The sequence below is a fragment of the Schistocerca gregaria genome, chromosome 9, assembly GCF_023897955.1.
Source record: "Schistocerca gregaria isolate iqSchGreg1 chromosome 9, iqSchGreg1.2, whole genome shotgun sequence".
In the NCBI taxonomy this organism is placed as follows: Eukaryota; Metazoa; Arthropoda; class Insecta; order Orthoptera; family Acrididae; genus Schistocerca; species Schistocerca gregaria.
In genome coordinates, this window is record NC_064928.1 from 159883152 (window position 1) to 159900515 (window position 17364).

At 39.9% G+C, this 17364-nt stretch overlaps 1 protein-coding gene across 4 annotated transcripts in view; it reads right to left on the bottom strand.

Annotated features, from left to right (window-relative positions):
- Positions 1-16836, bottom strand: part of LOC126292176 (speckle targeted PIP5K1A-regulated poly(A) polymerase-like) — a 102786-nt gene extending 85950 nt beyond the window's left edge. Inside the window, exons 1-3 of one of the 4 annotated variants that reach the window (XR_007552031.1) lie at positions 16257-16640; positions 15899-16026; positions 579-877 (exon numbers count right to left, since the gene is read on the bottom strand). Coding sequence is in view for 1 of the 4 variants with exons in the window: in XM_049986016.1 (XP_049841973.1) it covers positions 15899-15944 (46 nt within the window). In the remaining 3 variants the exon portion in view is untranslated. Of the gene's footprint in view, positions 1-578; positions 878-15898; positions 16027-16199 lie in introns of all 4 variants that reach the window. The other 3 variants (XR_007552029.1, XR_007552030.1, XM_049986016.1) reach the window with 3 other exon arrangements.
- Between the last annotated feature and the right edge of the window lie 528 nt (positions 16837-17364).

The following is a 17364-nucleotide window of genomic DNA, read 5'->3' on the forward strand; positions in this document are numbered from 1 at the left end:
GACGAGACAGTTGATATGGTGCATCTTATAAAGAGAGTGTGCTACAGTTTGGACAAGTGAAACACAGGACAGAAGAGAAATAAGGACAGAGACAGAGTATAGTAATATGTTCGAAAATAGTAACAAAGGCAAACAGCTCTGGGTTATGAGATGGAAGAAAGCCATTGGGCAAAAATCAAACAATAGAAAACTCAGGATGGAATAATGACAACATGATGAAAAGGACAGATTGCCACTCACCATATAGCAAATTGCAACTCAACATTTCCGCTATATGGTGAATATCAATTTATCCTTTTAATAATGTTGTTATTATTCCAGCTTGAATTTTCTACTGTTCGATCCTGGTAAATTATAGTTACTTCTGTAATTATTGTAAAAGGGGGGGAAGGGGAGGGGGGTACGGGACGGATAGGCATTGAATTAATAAGCATAGTCTGTGAGTTGCTCCTGACGACAGCAGTCAAAGCTCCAAGAAACAGTGGAACTCACGAGACAGATGCTAAATAATGTTTTGTTCTTGTTTTGTTCGCAGAATGAGACAGAACTGTCATCAGCACTTTTATGCTTGTACTTACAGAATACATTTGTAATGAGATGTAAAATATCATTTGTAGAATGGGATGTTCCAGATCCTTGATCTCCATTGGCTGATTAAAGATGTTCATAGGTTAAGGTAGTTAGTAAGTAGGAAACACCCCACTTTTTGGAAGTTTCAGGCAGTTTGTGCAGATCAAAGTTGTACCAATCCGGTTCTATCAGCGATGAGGGCCACAGACTGGTACTTCTACCTGCTCGATGGAGTCATTTTCTCTGTGGAGCCAGGAGTGAAGGGCTTGGAGTGGATATGACCTCCGTGGCATCAAAGAAACCATCGCTGAAAAGACAACAGATGTTCAGATTTTATTGTAAAAAATTGTTCCGAGTCTACTGTGAGACACACTCGCACAAAAATCTAACTGGAATTTCACACTTATGCAGTCAATCAATGGGAAGAAGTCAGGATTGTATGTTATAGGAAATACGTCGAGTTCAAATTCTCTGGGTGTGTTACGCCACTAGACAGAAGAAAAATTCTCTTTCACCACACTGATGCTGCGGATCAAACTCCACAGAGGAGGAGAAGCTGGTTCACAGTTCAGGGGCACTGTAAGTGGACCCTTACTGTACAGTGAGACAGAAAATGCAAGAGAATTGGAAAACTGAGCTCCAGATCAACTACTGGCCTCTTTCAATGGCCCACTTTCATCACCCCAAACAGGAAAATAAGCCAGGAAACATTCCACTAACAAATGAAAATGTTTGTCAGACAACACTTTTAACTAAGACTCAACTCAAACATAGCCTATATGAGCATGCCTTACGACCAGATCCAAAGCTTCATACCACCGATGTTCCTATCAATACTACTGCTCATTAGTATTGAATACCTGTTAGAGGACGTCAATATGCCTTTTGCCTTTATGATGGTTTATATTCTGGTGAGGCCACTTCCAATGACATGTCTAAATTTCTGTGGAGGAATAGCAGCCCCTTCTTCCTCAAGAAGTGAAACCAAAGAAAATAGTGATGAACACCGGTCTCTGGAGCAAAGCAAATGTTATGGCTTGTACCAAGGGTCTTCTGCTGCGATGAGGTTGGGACTCTAGGTAGGCTAGTCCATTACAGGAATGTTACTGTCCACAAACCATTACCACACAGAAGCTGCTTTATGACAAGTCAGATTGTCACTCTGATACACATATCACACCCTTACCACAAAGAACAAACCCTGTACTGTAACATCACCAGTTTTTTGCACTTCACTGTTAGCACTATACATGATGGAAGGCAACATTTCCAATGCATTTTCTAAACCCAAAACCTTCCATTGGATTGCCACACAGTATAGCAAGATGCATCAACCCAAGTAGCTCGTTCCCACAGTCATTCACTCCCCAGTTGTGTTTTCTTTACACCACCTCAAGCATCACTTAGCACTGATTGCTGAAATGGGTGCCTTATGAGGAGCTGCTCAACCACTTTATTCCATTACTTTGAACTGCCTATGCAGTCATTCTGCTTGTTGGACTCTTCGTAAAGTTTTGGAAATCACAAGTGGTTCCTCCTGCTGATTTCATGCAATCTTGTATAACGAGCCTTTGCAATGCTTGTCAGTCACTGCCCATCAATAAACGAGGTCTGCCTGGTACGGTTTAGCTGTGATTGTTCCTTCCTAGTTCCATTTCACAATCACAATCACCAACAGTCAACTCTGGTAACATTAGAAGGGTTAAAATGTCCCCAACTAATTTGTTACTTAGGTTACATCTAATGACTCGTCCACATTCAAAGCATCAAGCCCTCCTGACCAAAGTATTTTGTGGTTACGGCTTCTCTACTGACAACACAATACTCCCTAGTTTCCAGCCTCTTGTGGTCAATTATGCATTACACACATAGGTGCCCAGATACATTTGACTGACAGTTACTGCAAACAGAAATGCATTCATAGAGTATGTGGTAATAGCACCAACGTGGGAACAGATTTGGCTGTGTTTTGTGGCATATACTGCCATGAAGTATGGTGTATGGGGTGTGTGTGGGGAGGGGGAGGGGGGGGGGGGGAGAGAAGAGAGAGAGAGAGAGAGAGAGAGAGAGAGAGAGAGAGAGAGAGAGGTGTGTGTGTGTGTGTGTGTGTGTGTGTGTGTGTGTGTGTGTAAGGGGGGGAAAGGGGGGGGGGCCTCATGGGCTGCCAGGAACAAGAGGTCCGGAGGGGGACATTATTCAAAAGAACAACATTCCGAGTCTAACTTTCCAGAGTGATCTAAAGTGGAATGACCACACGAAATAAACACTAGGAAAACACATGCCAGGCCATATTCATTGAGAGAAGCTTTAGGAAATTTAATTCATCCACAGATAAAGTAGCTTTCAAAACACTTGCAGCACCGTAGGACCCTTAGCAAGTTGGGTTAAAATAAAAGATAGAGAAGAGTCAATGAAGAGCAGTGAATTTCATTGAGGGCTTTTACTGTTGGCACAAGAGCATTAAAGGGGTGCTCAACAAAGTACGGAGGTAGACCTTACAAGAAAACTGTTGTGGAACACAGAAAGGTGAGTGCAGATGAGTAGGGAAAACAATGCTATAAGTTTGAATAAGTGTCAGATGTGTACTTCTTGACACAGTTACACTATGTTAAATATGCAGACATAAAACTGAAAAGCAACACAAAAAGAATAACCACCTAAGGTCAGCTGTAGGGAAGGCACATAGTCCACTACCATATATTGAGAGGACTCTAGAAAACTGTAATTTATGTCTGAGGGTTTGCTGAAAAATAATGCCTCCACATTTTATACATGGGAACTGTTAAGGCTTTTTAAATAAAACAAATTTTTCATTTCATTTCATTTTCATGTCTACATAATTACTTATCATAGTCTCACAGAGACTAACACATTTTTCCCAACAAGACCTTCGTTTGATGATACCATCCCTGCAGAATGTTTCACTTCGTTGGTGGAGCCACAATCTCATCACTACTTACACCACTTCATCATTATCAAATTGAGGTCCTCGAAAGTGTTCCTTAAGTTTTGGAAACAGATGAACATCAGATGGGGTCAAGTCGGGATGATAGATGACAATAAACCCAAGGCGTTGGACTGTTGCAGGTGTCGCAGCACTCTTACGTGGTCCGGCATTGTCATGCTCAAAGAATGTGCGCCATGTGTGGATGAACTCTCAGATTTCCTGCTTCCAATTACAGTAAGCTGTTTCTCATGCTCCAACCTATTTAGGTTACACCTGGTCATATTACACACTACAATTCAGAGCTTTCAAGTGGCAGAGGGTTGCAGCTCTTGTCAGCGAAGGAGTAAAGTTGACCAAGTAATACACGACGTGAGTACCTTAATTGATACTAAAAAGATAAGAAATTTGGAGGAATTACTTTTCTGCATGCCCACGTTTATAGGAGGCTGCATACAGAACAGATGAACACCACTCAAGTGTTTGGGATCTCCACCATGTGGAATTAAATGAAGACACTGAAGCATTCAGAGATATGCTGATAGATTTGCTACTGGTAGGCCGACCAACATGCAAGTGTTAAGGAATACTCCATTAACTCAAATGAGAATATGATAATCCCTGAAGGGAAGGAGAAGCACTTTTCACGAAACACTTTTTAAAAAAATTTGGAGAACTGACATTTGTGACAGTTTGTAGAATGATTATACTTCCACCAACATATATCTTGTGCAAGGACTCTGAAAACAAGGTCTCATACAGAAGCATACAGACAATTTGCTCAATCCATTTGCAAATGGAACAGGAAAGAGAATGAGCAGCAGCAGTAGTAGTAGTAGTACAGGCTACCCTCCACTATGCACCGTATGGTACCTTAGCAGAATAAATATATAGTTGGATTACTGTCAAAATTCTGAATGTGTATGTTCCAAGAAGAGCTGAGCAATTTCCTTCCACAAACCTCATACAAAATAACTACTCTGGGAAAAAATCAGAAATTGGAACTTGTATGGAGAATTTGTCAACATTGTTCCTTCATACCACTCACAAATGGAACAGGAAAGGGGAAGGTGTACAGTGCTATCAAAAGTACACCCCTCCACACACTGTACAGTGATGTGCAGGATATAGATGTAGACTTTTATGAGCTTATCAATTTTGCAATGCCTAAACTGTTGGCCGAGTCATTACTTTTAATTCTTCCTATAATTGATCACAAAAATAGCTTGTAACAGCACTTGCTGTACATGCCTGAATCTAGGCTGGTGGAGACAGCTTGGTGGTGCAAAACAGCAGGTTTGTGAATACCACTGGAAAAAATATCACAACCCATAACGAATAAAATGGTTGAAATGGCTCTGAGCACTATGCAACTTAACTTCTGAGTGCATCAGTCATCTAGAACTTAGAACTAATTAAACCTAACTAACCTAAGGACATTACACACATCCATGCCCAAGGCAGGATTCAAAACTGCGACCACAGCGGTCACCCGGCTCCAGAGTGTAGCGCCTAGAACCGCACGGCCACTCCGGCTGGCATAATGAATCAAAATAGGGCTAAAGACATTGTTGTTGTTGTTGTTGTCTTCAGTCCTGAGACTGGTTTGATGCAGCTCTCCATGCTACTCTATTCTGCGCAAGCTGCTTCATCTCCCAGTACCTACTGCAACCTACATCCTTCTGAATCTGCTTAGTGTACTCATCTCTCGGTCTCCCTCTACGATTTTTACCCTCCACGCTGCCCTCCAATGCTAAATTTGTGATCCCTTGATGCCTCAAAACATGTCCTACCAACCGATCCCTTCTTCTAGTCAAGTTGTGCCACAAACTTCTCTTCTCCCCAATCCTATTCAATACCTCCTCATTAGATACGTGATCTATCCACCTTATCTTCAGTATTCTTCTGTAGCACCACATTTCGAAAGCTTCTATTCTCTTCTTGTCCAAACTAGTTATCGTCCATGTTTCACTTCCATACATGGCTACACTCCAAACAAATACTTTCAGAAACGACTTCCTGATACATAAATCTATATTCGATGTTAACAAATTTCTCTTCTTCAGAAACGCTTTCCTTGCCATTGCCAGTCTACATTTTATATCCTCTCTACTTCGACCATCATCAGTTGTGCCTGCTAATTTTGGATAGGAAGGTTATATATATATTAAAAAAAAAAAACAGCAGTGGCAAGTTTCACGAGACCTATAATCAACAAATATTGACTTTTTGTAAAATGTTTATTAGCCAACATTAAACATAGGAAATTTTATAGCTAGTTTCAAGTATTCTCGGTCACTTTAAGATCAAAATACACACAGCAATGTGCAAGTTAAGAGGCTACTGTCAATTCTCTGTTAGCCACCCAAGGGACTGTCAGCATCAAACTTGTACGTGTAACATGAGTAAAAAATTGTAACTATAGACAAGTACTGTGCTTTGTGCAGTTCAAAGTGACAAACACAATAGGCATACTGTCTAGTGTCTGCGAGTCAAAAGTGAAACACTGTCACAATCACCAGGAAGCAAGGCTATTGTGTTTGTCACTAAGTTGCACAATGATAGTGCTTGTTTATACCTGTGTTTAGTTTATACAGTTGAGCCATTGCATGGTTGACAAGCTCATAAACATCAATACCTAGTATGAGTTCGTAGGCGACATTCACTTGTGCTGTTAACAGTCAACTGACAGACTGGGAAAATGTTACCAGTAAATTTCCATGACAGAACATTAAACAAAGATCAATAAATGGCAGAAAAACATAAAACTTCTGTTATATTTGCAATTTTCAAATTAACTGAAATAATTGTTAATAATACTGTATGACTCCAGGTGATATGATTAAATATTTGTGAGTCAATGACACAGAAGAGTAATGCATATATTAAGTCCTTTTAAGATCTGCAGTTGTGACACAAATACATATCCTCCTCTTTGGTACAAGCAAAATGAGACCAATCCTTACATTCCCAACACTCCCAGTTCATTTTGGAACAGCTGGGGTGGTAAGGTTCAAGACATAAAATGCATTAGTTATCTTCATCTTCCAATTATATTTCTTTAGGTTACTTCTACTGTTGTGCTCTTGGCCTGCTGCTTTTTAAATTTAGCTACTTCTTCACTTTCTTTGTCTGCGAACAGGCTCTTACCTCTCGTTCTAAAGCCAATTTCTCTGGAGTATCTGTCAAAATTGCAGACCCTCTCTCCTGCCTCCCTCTTCTCATGTGTTGCCTCAGGCCTGTTTTTGGGAACAGACGAATAGCTTCAGGTGAAAAGGCTAAGCAAATTGAAGGAGATGACTGTAAAATCTCTAGGCCCTGCGTTGCAGGCTGCGACACCTGGAAATGATTTCTCGTGTCTTGCTGCTGGATCATCATTAAATATGTTCAAAATTTCAGACGGTCAAGTGAAAAATCACTAACGGCTCTGCCAAGGACAGAGTTTGCTTTTCACTATCAGAAGTTTGTGGTGCTGCGCAGTCAGTGACAGCAGATGGGCCAAAATCAATTTCAGAGAACACACTCCTATTGAATGGTACTATGGCTGAGCAGTGATAGCCTACTGCAATGTTTTTGGGAGTTACAGCAAGTGGAAGTGTTTCCTTTACAATTGAAGGGATGTCAAACTGACATGGTCTTTCTTGGACAATTCCGATCCAGCCCTCAGCAACAGCATTGACCATATTTTTAAAAGGGCCATAAAATGAATGGTCTAGTTGCTGCATCCAGTGTGATGGGAATGACAACGTAAGAAATGAAATTAGCGTATGGCACTGCTGGCCGGGAGACCCCATCGGTGAAGTTCAGCCGCCGAGTGTGAATCTTATTTCAGTCGATGCCACACTGGGCGACTCACGTGCTGGTACGAGGATGAAATGAGGACAACACAACACCCAGTCCACGAGCGGAAACACTCTCCAACCTGGTCGGGAATTGAACCAGGGCCTGCTGCAAGGGAAGCAAGCACATTACACAAATATTCAGGCTTCTGATTGATTTAAGAGATTCGCGATTGTCAAGAAGCAGCAAACATTAGTGCTCAGGAGTTGGTTTACCAAATATTTCAAAGTGGTGCAAGAACGCCAAAAATTTTTCTTCCTGCATCCAAAATACTCCTATTTCCTGCTCCAAAGCAACCATCTCAAACAAAATGGCCACAATACAATACCTTAAGCAAGGGAATAGAAAGAGAGAAGTACTGCTTCTCTGAGCACTGATAGCAATAGCAACTGTGACGAGGATGCCCCTTTTGAACAAAGTTATGGCTCCTACCTGCTTTATTCCCTGTTCAGCAACAATCTTTGTTCGTTTCTGGACAGTGGTGATACCTGTCTTGTCCGTAATCCAGATCTCTATGGGCTTGAACTTTTATCTTTTCATAACCTTTGCTAGGTTGCCAAAAAAAGCATTCAAATTTGTCGAATTAAAACTCGTTGCTCGAGAGAGACTTGTGGCTTGAGGCGACTGCATAAACAACTGCAGATTCCTCTTCATGAATACTCAAAACCAGTTGGGACCAGCAGTACGGTTATCTACGCAAGTCGACGGAATTGGTATATTCTTTATTGTAGCCAGTTCGTGAGCTAATTTCCAGATATCCTTGGTACAAAGTCTGTAAAATATTGCCAATGCATTAATCACACATTCGTGGTGGGAGGATGTATGGGACAGGTCTTGCATCTAGGTCTATTACAGGGCTATGAGCCATGAGGTAAGGGGTTGGAAGCACGATTTGTATAGGGGTGGACGAGTATATTGTGTAGGTTCGGTTGATGTCGGAATACCACTGTTGGAGGCTGGGAAGGATAGTGGGCAGAACATTTCTCATTTCAACGCATGATGACAGGTAGTTGATACCCTGGTGGAGAATGTAATTCAGTTGCTCCAGTACTGGGGGGAATGCTCCTCTGTGGCCAGACAGTGGGACTGGGAGGTGGTGAGAGACTGGAAAGATAAGGCATGGGAGATTTGTTATTGTACAAGATTGGGAGGATAATTAGGGTCTGTGAAGGCTTCTGTGAGACTCTCAGTATATTTTGAGAGGGACTGCTTGTCACTGCAGATGTGACGACTACAGGTGGCTACGCTGTATGGAAGGGACTTCTTGGTATGGAACAGGTGACAACTGTTTAAGTCGAGGTTGGCTATTGCTGATGGTCAGTAGGTTTGCTATGGGTGTAGGTACTGAGGTAGCCATCTCTGAGGCGGAAGTCAACATCTAGGAAGTTGTCTCAGACTGCAGTCGCGCGTGTGTGCGTGTGTGTGTGTGTGTGTGTGTGTGTGTGTGTGTGTGTGTGTGTGTGTCACATCTCTAAGTTGATAGCATCAGGTACCTACGTATGATCGAAGAGCTTTGAAAGAACAGTAGAAAGTTTGCAGAATGTTTCTATTAATATGTTAGATAAACTGCACAGATATTTTTGTGTGTATGGGGGGGGGGGGGGGGGGGAGGAGGAGGTGCACGCACTGCTGTCACTCACTTAATGTTTTCATTTTTTATCCATCCATTTATACTGTATTTCCAAAAATTGATTATTTTCATTGGTATAATGTAAACATTAAAATTTCATTTTCAATTGGTGAAGTATTGTGTAGCACCAGGCTCAGTAATTAGTCCACTAATGTTCATATTACATGTGAATGATACAGCAGTAAAAGAAAATGTAATCATGTATGTAGATGAAACACCTCTCTTAAGTGTAGCTCAGTAAGTGAATCTATATTTTATAAAACATCCACCTTAATTGGAAATACTTGCAATGAGAATAACAAATGGAGAGAAACTAAATGTAAGACTTAGGGCACACTGCTTACAGAAGCCGACAGCAAAAGGTTTCTGGGATCGACAATGGACAGATTTACGACTTGGGAAAATTATCTAGAAAAGATTTGCTCAAAAATAAGCAGTAACATATTTTAATGAAGAAAATGCCCCACCCAGTTGATGTAGATACACTATTAAACACATTATGGACTAAGTCATTCTCATTTATTGCACTATATAATAGCAATAATAATACGGGGGTACAGTAGCAAATATGCATATTAACAGACTACTGGAGGGGTAGGGGGGAGAAGGAGGGGGGGGGGGAAGAGAAGAATCATCAAGTGAGTACTGTAAAATGAAATTCAAGGAATAAAAGATTTTTGAAAGTACCCCACCTGTATATTTGAAACTATCATAGATCTTAAAATTTAGCCCAATGTTAAACAGAGGGCTAAACAATTACAGCACAAGAGCCAAAGATGTCTATCACATCAACAGTACCCCACTCTAAATGGCTGACAAAGATTCTACTAAAGGAAAGATCTTGTTACACAACTATCAAGCAATTTACAAAATTTAAGATTTCCCAACCACTTTTAAAAATAAAAGTAAGAGGGTGCTTAAAAACGGCATGCTGGAGTAGTGTTAAGGAATGTTGTTGTTGTTGTTGTTGTTGTCGTTGTCTTCAGTCCTAAGACTGGTTTGATGCAGCTCTCCATGCTACTCTATCCTGTGCAAGCTTCTTCATCTCCCAGTACCTACTGCAACCTACATCCTTCTGAAACTGCTTAGTGTATTCATCTCTTGGTCTCCCTCTGTGGATATATTACGTACAAGATATACATTTTTTATATTCATCATACAAACATTTGCACTTTGGATAAAACAGCTATGATTAAGATTTAAACAAAATAACAGATTTCAAATGCTTCTATTCTCTTCTTGTCCAAACTATTTATCGTCCATGTTTCACTTCCATACATGGCTACACGCCATACAAATACTTTCAGAGATGACTTCCTGATACATAAATCTATACTCGATGTTAACAAATTTCTCTTCTTCAGAAACGCTTTCCTTGCCATTGCCAGTCTACGTTTTATATCCTCTCTTCTTCGACCATCATCAGTTATTTTGCTCCCCAAATAGCAAAACTCCTTTACTACTTTAAGTGTCTCATTTCCTAATCTACTTCCCTCAGCATCACCCGACTGATTTAGACTACATTCCATTATCCTCGTTTTGCTTTTGTTGATGTTCTTCTTATACCCTCCCTTCAAGACACTGTCCATTCCGTTCAACTGCTCTTCCAAGTCCTTTGCTGTCTCTGACAGAATTACAATGTCATCAGCAAACCTCAAAGTTTTTATTTCTTCTCCATGGATTTTAATACCTACTCTGAATTTTTATTTTGTTTCCTTCACTGCTTGCTCAATATACAGATTGAATAACATCGGGGAGAGGCTACAATCCTGTCTCACTCCCTTCCCAACCACTGCTTCCCTTCTGTGTCCCTCGACTCTTATAACTGCCATCTGGTTTCTGTACAAATTGTAAACAGCCTTTCGCTCCCTGTATTTTACCCATGCCACCTTTAGAATTTGAAAGAGAGTATTCCAGTCAACATTGTCAAAAGCTTTCTCTAAGTCTACAAATGCTAGAAACGTAGGTTTGCCTTTCCTTAATCTTTCTTCTAAGATAAGTCGTAAGGTCAGTATTGCCTCACGTGTTCCAGTATTTCTACGGAATCCAAACTGATCTTCCCTGAGGTCAGCTTCTACTGGTTTTTCCATCGTCTGTAAAGAATTAGAGTTAGTATTTTGCAGCTGTGGCTCATTAAACTGATTGTTCGGTAATTTTCAAATCTGTCAACACCTGCTTTCTTTGGGATTGGAATTATTATATTCTTCTTGAAGTCTGAGGGTATTTCACCTGTCTCATACATCTTGCTCACCAGCTGGTAGAGTTTTGCCATGATGGCTCTCTCCAAGGCCGTCAGTAGTTCCAATGGAATGTTGTCTACTCCGGGGGCCTTGTTTCGACTCAGGTCTTTCAATGCTCTGTCAAACTCTTCATGCATTATCTTATCTCCCATTTCGTCCTCATCTACATCCTCTTCCATTTCCATAATATTGTCCTCAAGTGCATCGCCCTTGTATAGACCCTCTATATACTCCTTCCACCTATCTGCTTTCCCTTCTTTGCTTAGGTCTGGGTTTCCATCTGAGCTCTTGATATTCATACACGTGGTTCTCTTCTCTCCAAAGGTAACTTTAATTTTCCTGTAGGCAGTATCTATCTTACCCCTAGTGAGGTGAGCCTCTACATCCTTACATTTGTCCTCTAACCAACCCTGCTTAGCCATTTTGCACTTCCTGTCGATCTCATTTTTGAGACGTTTGTATTCCTTTTTGCCTGCTTCATTTACTGCATTTTTTATTTTCTCCTTTCATCAATTAAATTCAATATTTCTTCTGTTACCCAAGGATTTCTACTAGCCCTAGTCTTTTTACCTACTTGATCCTCTGCTGCCTTCACTACTTCATCCCTCAAAGCTACCCATTCTTCTTCTACTGTAATTCTTTCCCACATTTCTGTCAATTGTTCCCTTATGCTCTCCCTGAAACTCTGTACAACCTCTGGTTCTTTCAGTTTATCCAGGTCCCATCTCCCTAAATTCCCACCTTTTTGCAGTTTTTTCAGTTTTAATCTACAGTTCATAACCAATAGATTGTGGTCAGAGTCCACATATGCCCCTGGAAATGTCTTACAATTTAAAACCTGGTTCCTAAATCTCTGTCTTACCATTATATAATCTATCTGAAACCTGTGAGTATATCCAGGGTTCTTCCATGTATACAACCTCCTTTCACGATTCTGAAACCAAGTGTTAGCTATGATTAAGTTGTCCTCTGTACAAAATTCTACCAGGCGGCTTCCTCTTTCATTTCTTAGCCCCAATCCATATTCACCTACTACGTTTCCTTCTCTCCCTTTTCCTACACTCAAATTCCAGTCACCCATGACTATTAAATTTTCATCTCCCTTCACTACCTGAATAATTTCTTTTATCTCATCATACATTTCTTCAATTTCTTCATCATCTGCAGAGCTAGTTGGCATATAAACTTGTACTACTGTAGTAGGTGTGGGCTTCGTATCTATCTTGGCCACAATAATGCGTTCACTATGCTGTTTGTAGTAGCTTACCCACATTCCTTTTTTCCTATTCATTATTAAACCTACTCCTGCATTACCCCTATTTGATTTTGTGTTTATAACCCTGTAGTCACCTGACCAGAAGTCTTGTTCCTCCTGCCACCGAAATTCACTAATTCCCACTATATCTAACTTTAACCTATCCATTTCCCTTTTTAAATTTTCTAACCTACCTGCCCGATTAAGGGATCTGACATTCCACGCTCCGATCCGTAGAACGCCAGTTTTCTTTCTCCTGATAACGGCATCCTCTTGATTAGTCCCTGCCCGGAGATCCAAATGGGGGGCTATTTTACCTCCGGAATATTTTACCCAAGAGGACGCCATCATCATTTAATCATACAGTAAAGCTGCATGCCCTCAGGAAAAATTACGGCCGTAGTTTCCCCTTGCTTTCAGCCATTCGCAGTACCAGCACAGCAAGTGCCGTTTTGGTTATTGTTACAAGGCCAGATCAGTCACTCATCCAGACTGTTGCCCTTGCAACGACTGAAAAGGCTGCTGCCCCTCTTCAGGAACCACACGTTTGTCTGGCCTCTCAACAGATATCCCTCCGTTGTGGTTGCACCTACGGTATAGCTATCTGTATCGCTGAGGCACGCAAGCCTCCCCACCAACGACAAGGTCCGTGGTTCATTGGGGGGGGGGGGGGGGGGGGGGGGGGGGGAAGGGAGATGTTAAGGAATATTAGAAAGAATTTGCAGAATTAAAGCAACATTCTAAGTACTGAGCTAACGTATACTGTGTCAATTAAAAGTAAACATTAAAATTTTTTTATGTTTGAACCATACCCTATGATTGCAGTAGAAATTGAAATATGTTGCCTATATATACTAAATTATATTAGTATTAAAGTTTTTGTTTAGCCTATGTTTTCATTAACTATTGTACGTTACATGTATGTGCAGGTCAGTTGTAAAATAATACATGCGCTCAACTTGTTATTTACCCTGTACCTGCAAGTATCAACCTATTCTGATGCATATAATGTTCCTCTAAACAGTGATCAAAGAATGAATGAATAAATAAATCATGATGCGAGTTAAGACTGTATGAAGGACAGAAACATTTTTATCAAAACATTGTGTGTCCCAGTCTTTGTAAATAATAATTTCTTTTTTATTAAAAGAAATTTATTCAAGAAAACTGTCAAATTATGGGACATTTGCTGCCTAGTACTTATTTCCAGAAGGTGAGATATTTACAACTCCCTGTAGACACACAATGAATACGTGACACTACATCTATGTAGATACTCCACAAGTCACCATAAGGTGCTTGGCAGGGAGGTTAACCAGTAACACACATTTTCATTGCCTTTTGTGTTACAATCACAAATGGAGTGAGGAAAAAACAACTGGCTATATCTTATCTTGTCATCATGGTCATTATGTGAGGTGTACACTGGTGGCAATAACTGTTCCACAGTTTGTTGGAAACTGTCCGTTCTAAAGTTTCTCAATAATGTTTTGCAAAAATAATATCTTCCCTCCAGATATTCCCATATGAGTTCATGAAGCATTTTCACAATACTTGTGTGTTGATCAAACTTAGTGGTAACAAATCTAGCAACATGCCTTTAAATTGGTCTAATTAATTTGAGCTGGTAGGGATACCAAACACATTAGCAGTACTAGTGCATGGGTTACACTGTTTTATAGATGAGCTACACTTTCCTACGATTTCCCACAAACCTAAGTCACCCATCCACCTTCCTCAACCAACCATATGCGCTCGTTTCCTTTCACACTGCTTTGCAACATTACACCTGTATAATCAAATGATGTCATGGTGTCACACAGGACAAACTGTGCAAAATTATTGTTCCTGCCCACCTTCAGTAACAAACATTTACATCTTTCACTGATCGCACCAAATAGAAATTCTATTTTAGTTGTCTTGTATTCTACCAGTCACAAAAACTGTGACATTCCTGTACTTCTACATCATAACTAGCAAACAATGCCAGACTGCTGCTCACCCTACTCATCAGATTCCTTATGAATCTAGAAAACAAGATCAATCCTGTCACACTTCGCCAGCTTTCAGAACTACTAGTTGCTTCTCTTCTCAGGGAAAGGGGGCGGACGGGACGAGGGATAGGTTATCTTCAAATTGCCACTGGTATAGTAAACAACACAGAGACATGGCATATAGCAACAGAGCAGTAAGAATAATAGCTGACATGACAACCATGGCATCCTATTAAGGCCAGCTGTTAAGTATGATGTGATTTTCTGCAGACTTTTTCAATCTCACATTGATATAAATCTGGTAAAGTTAACAATGTGAATGGTGCCATTTAAAAACAAATCTCAACATTAGACTGCTGCAGTCCAAGCACTACTACCATTTCCAACACTTCACATGTAGAGGAATAGCATAACATGTTACTGTTACATTAAACTTGATGCTCTTACCTAAAAGTTTTCCACATTATCTTTAGCTTTAAAACGAGTTATACATTTGCTTTTCAGCTCACAGAGTTTAGGAACAAAAAGGGATAAAGGAAAGATGTTTGAAAAAAAAATTGAACATTTCATAGATCAGCTTATAACAACAAAACATTCAAAATTTCAATAACTGGAATACCTACATCAGGTAACAAATGCATTTTACTTCTGTTTTTTTTTACATGCTGTGAAAAAGTATCATACAGAACTGTCGATTAAAATTAGTTATAAGAAACGGAACTTACTGTTTCAATTGCAGTTTAATGGTATTTTTGCACCAAGTAAGTGGGGACAAAAGGTGGGGGAAGCAATGTGTTACACTACCAAAATATATGTACTGACACTGCACAGTTAAGGTATTTTGTTGGCAGAGGATGGTCACAACTCACTATTACACATATTTTCTTATAGGTTATTGCTGAGACATACAACCACGCACTGAAAACAAACCTGTTTCATAACAATTTTAGGAGTAGGCCTACATTTCAATTTCACACTGCTATTATTGAGTTTTACAATTATTTTTTCCACTATTGTGGAGAATTAATCGTCTTTCACTCTGTACTGAAGTAATAACTTAAGCTCGAATGAACCGTATTTGCAACGATAAGCAGTATAAGTTGTCTGTCATCAGAATGACAAGTGATAGCACTCCCACCCCCAGCATACAACCCCCCCATAAAAAAAATAATCAATATGGCGGGGACGTAAACATTAGACTTTGATGTCTGACAATCTGTTACCATTATCAGATTTTCCGGTTTCACATTCGTTGGCTTCGTCAACTTAGAACCAAACCTAGACGTCGGTACGCTACAGATCAGTCAGTTACCACAACAGAGATTTAGGGGGAGAGGGGGCGGCGTAAATACGTAAGTTTCACCAAGGAGAAACTGACAACATATCGTTGAAGATTACAATATATTGCCCAAGATTACAACGTACCTTTTAATAAGATGCGAGGAATGGCATCTCCTGCTCCCTGACTCATTTTGTTCTTGTAGTATGTCACGTCTTTCAGTAGCCCACAAAGTACAGAAAATGCTAGATCAAATAAATCCTAACGGGTGTTCCTGCAAACATGAGTATGTCTAACATAATAACTGAATGACGGTTGTAAAAAACTTTGTAATAAAATTATAAAATACAACTAAGTGTTTTAAATTAAATTTGTGGTGACAACTATTTTAACATTCTCCTGTTGAGGCGTGACTCAATCCCAGAGACAAAGGTAGTATTCACTTACAACAGCTATATATATGACAAGCAATAATAAAGCTGCTCGTCTCACTGATGTACTCACACACAAAATCAGTAGCACCGTCCTTCCTTCAAGCCCCGGTAAATGACTTTGGCTACTTGCCATCTTTACGGGGAATACCTCAAATCACATGCTATTTAAATCAATATATACCATTTCCTAATTTATTACAAATTCTAGTTACAAAATATCGCTAGTTACAAGAGCTGTAGTTACATTCATCTGAATCTCACATCCACGCAGCGACAGTTACCCATTCTATAAAACTACTACAAAACACAGTATACAAGCATCTATTTGTACTTGGAGCTTTACATCGAATAACTCTGACAAGCCGGCGTATACGTTTCTTTCTGTCTTAATTTCTTCAAACGTATAACAATTTCAACCGAAGTTAAAGTATTTCCATCAAGGTCGTGCGGTCTTTTATATTTGAAGGGACAGTGCGGGTATAATTATCTTTTCCATTTTGTATTAACACTATTCCAATGAATAACTTTTAGTTGAAATCAATTTCCCTAGTACGGTAATGATGATTTCAGCTGATGTACGAGAATATGAGGGTCACGTATTACCATTCATAGAAATTTAGAAGGCTATTTGTGCAAACTTTTCTAGTAATCAACGGAAGAAACTTCATTCAGTACTTCGTGGTTGGCAATGCAGTAGCGTCAGTTGAGATGTGATCTTTGGCTTGTTGCCATAGTAACTACAAGCTACAGAGTATACGTAGTTAAAATTATATCATCTAATCGTCAAAGTTTAAATTCAGACATCCTAGTTTATTGCACGTATTACATAAGTGACATTTCTACAGTGAAAGGTTCCCACGTTTTGCGCTCTCATTTGTTGTAGTCTCTCATACGTTTTGCATTAGAAACTAATCAGTGCATAAAGCGTTTTGCCCCTATCACGGTTACCGATACGGAATGTCGAATTATTTTACAAGGCATTGACGCCTACGTACGGTCACAGACAATTCTGTCGCATGGTACAGTTTCCTGGGGATGTTAAAAAATCGCACGGTGAGGAAACCTTTTTTGGCGATAAAGTGACTAGGATAACTTTTTACGAGCAGGGTATTTTTGTACTACTGACCAGTTCTGCTCCATCTAATTCCACTATTTTGTACCGTACTACAAGTAAAAGT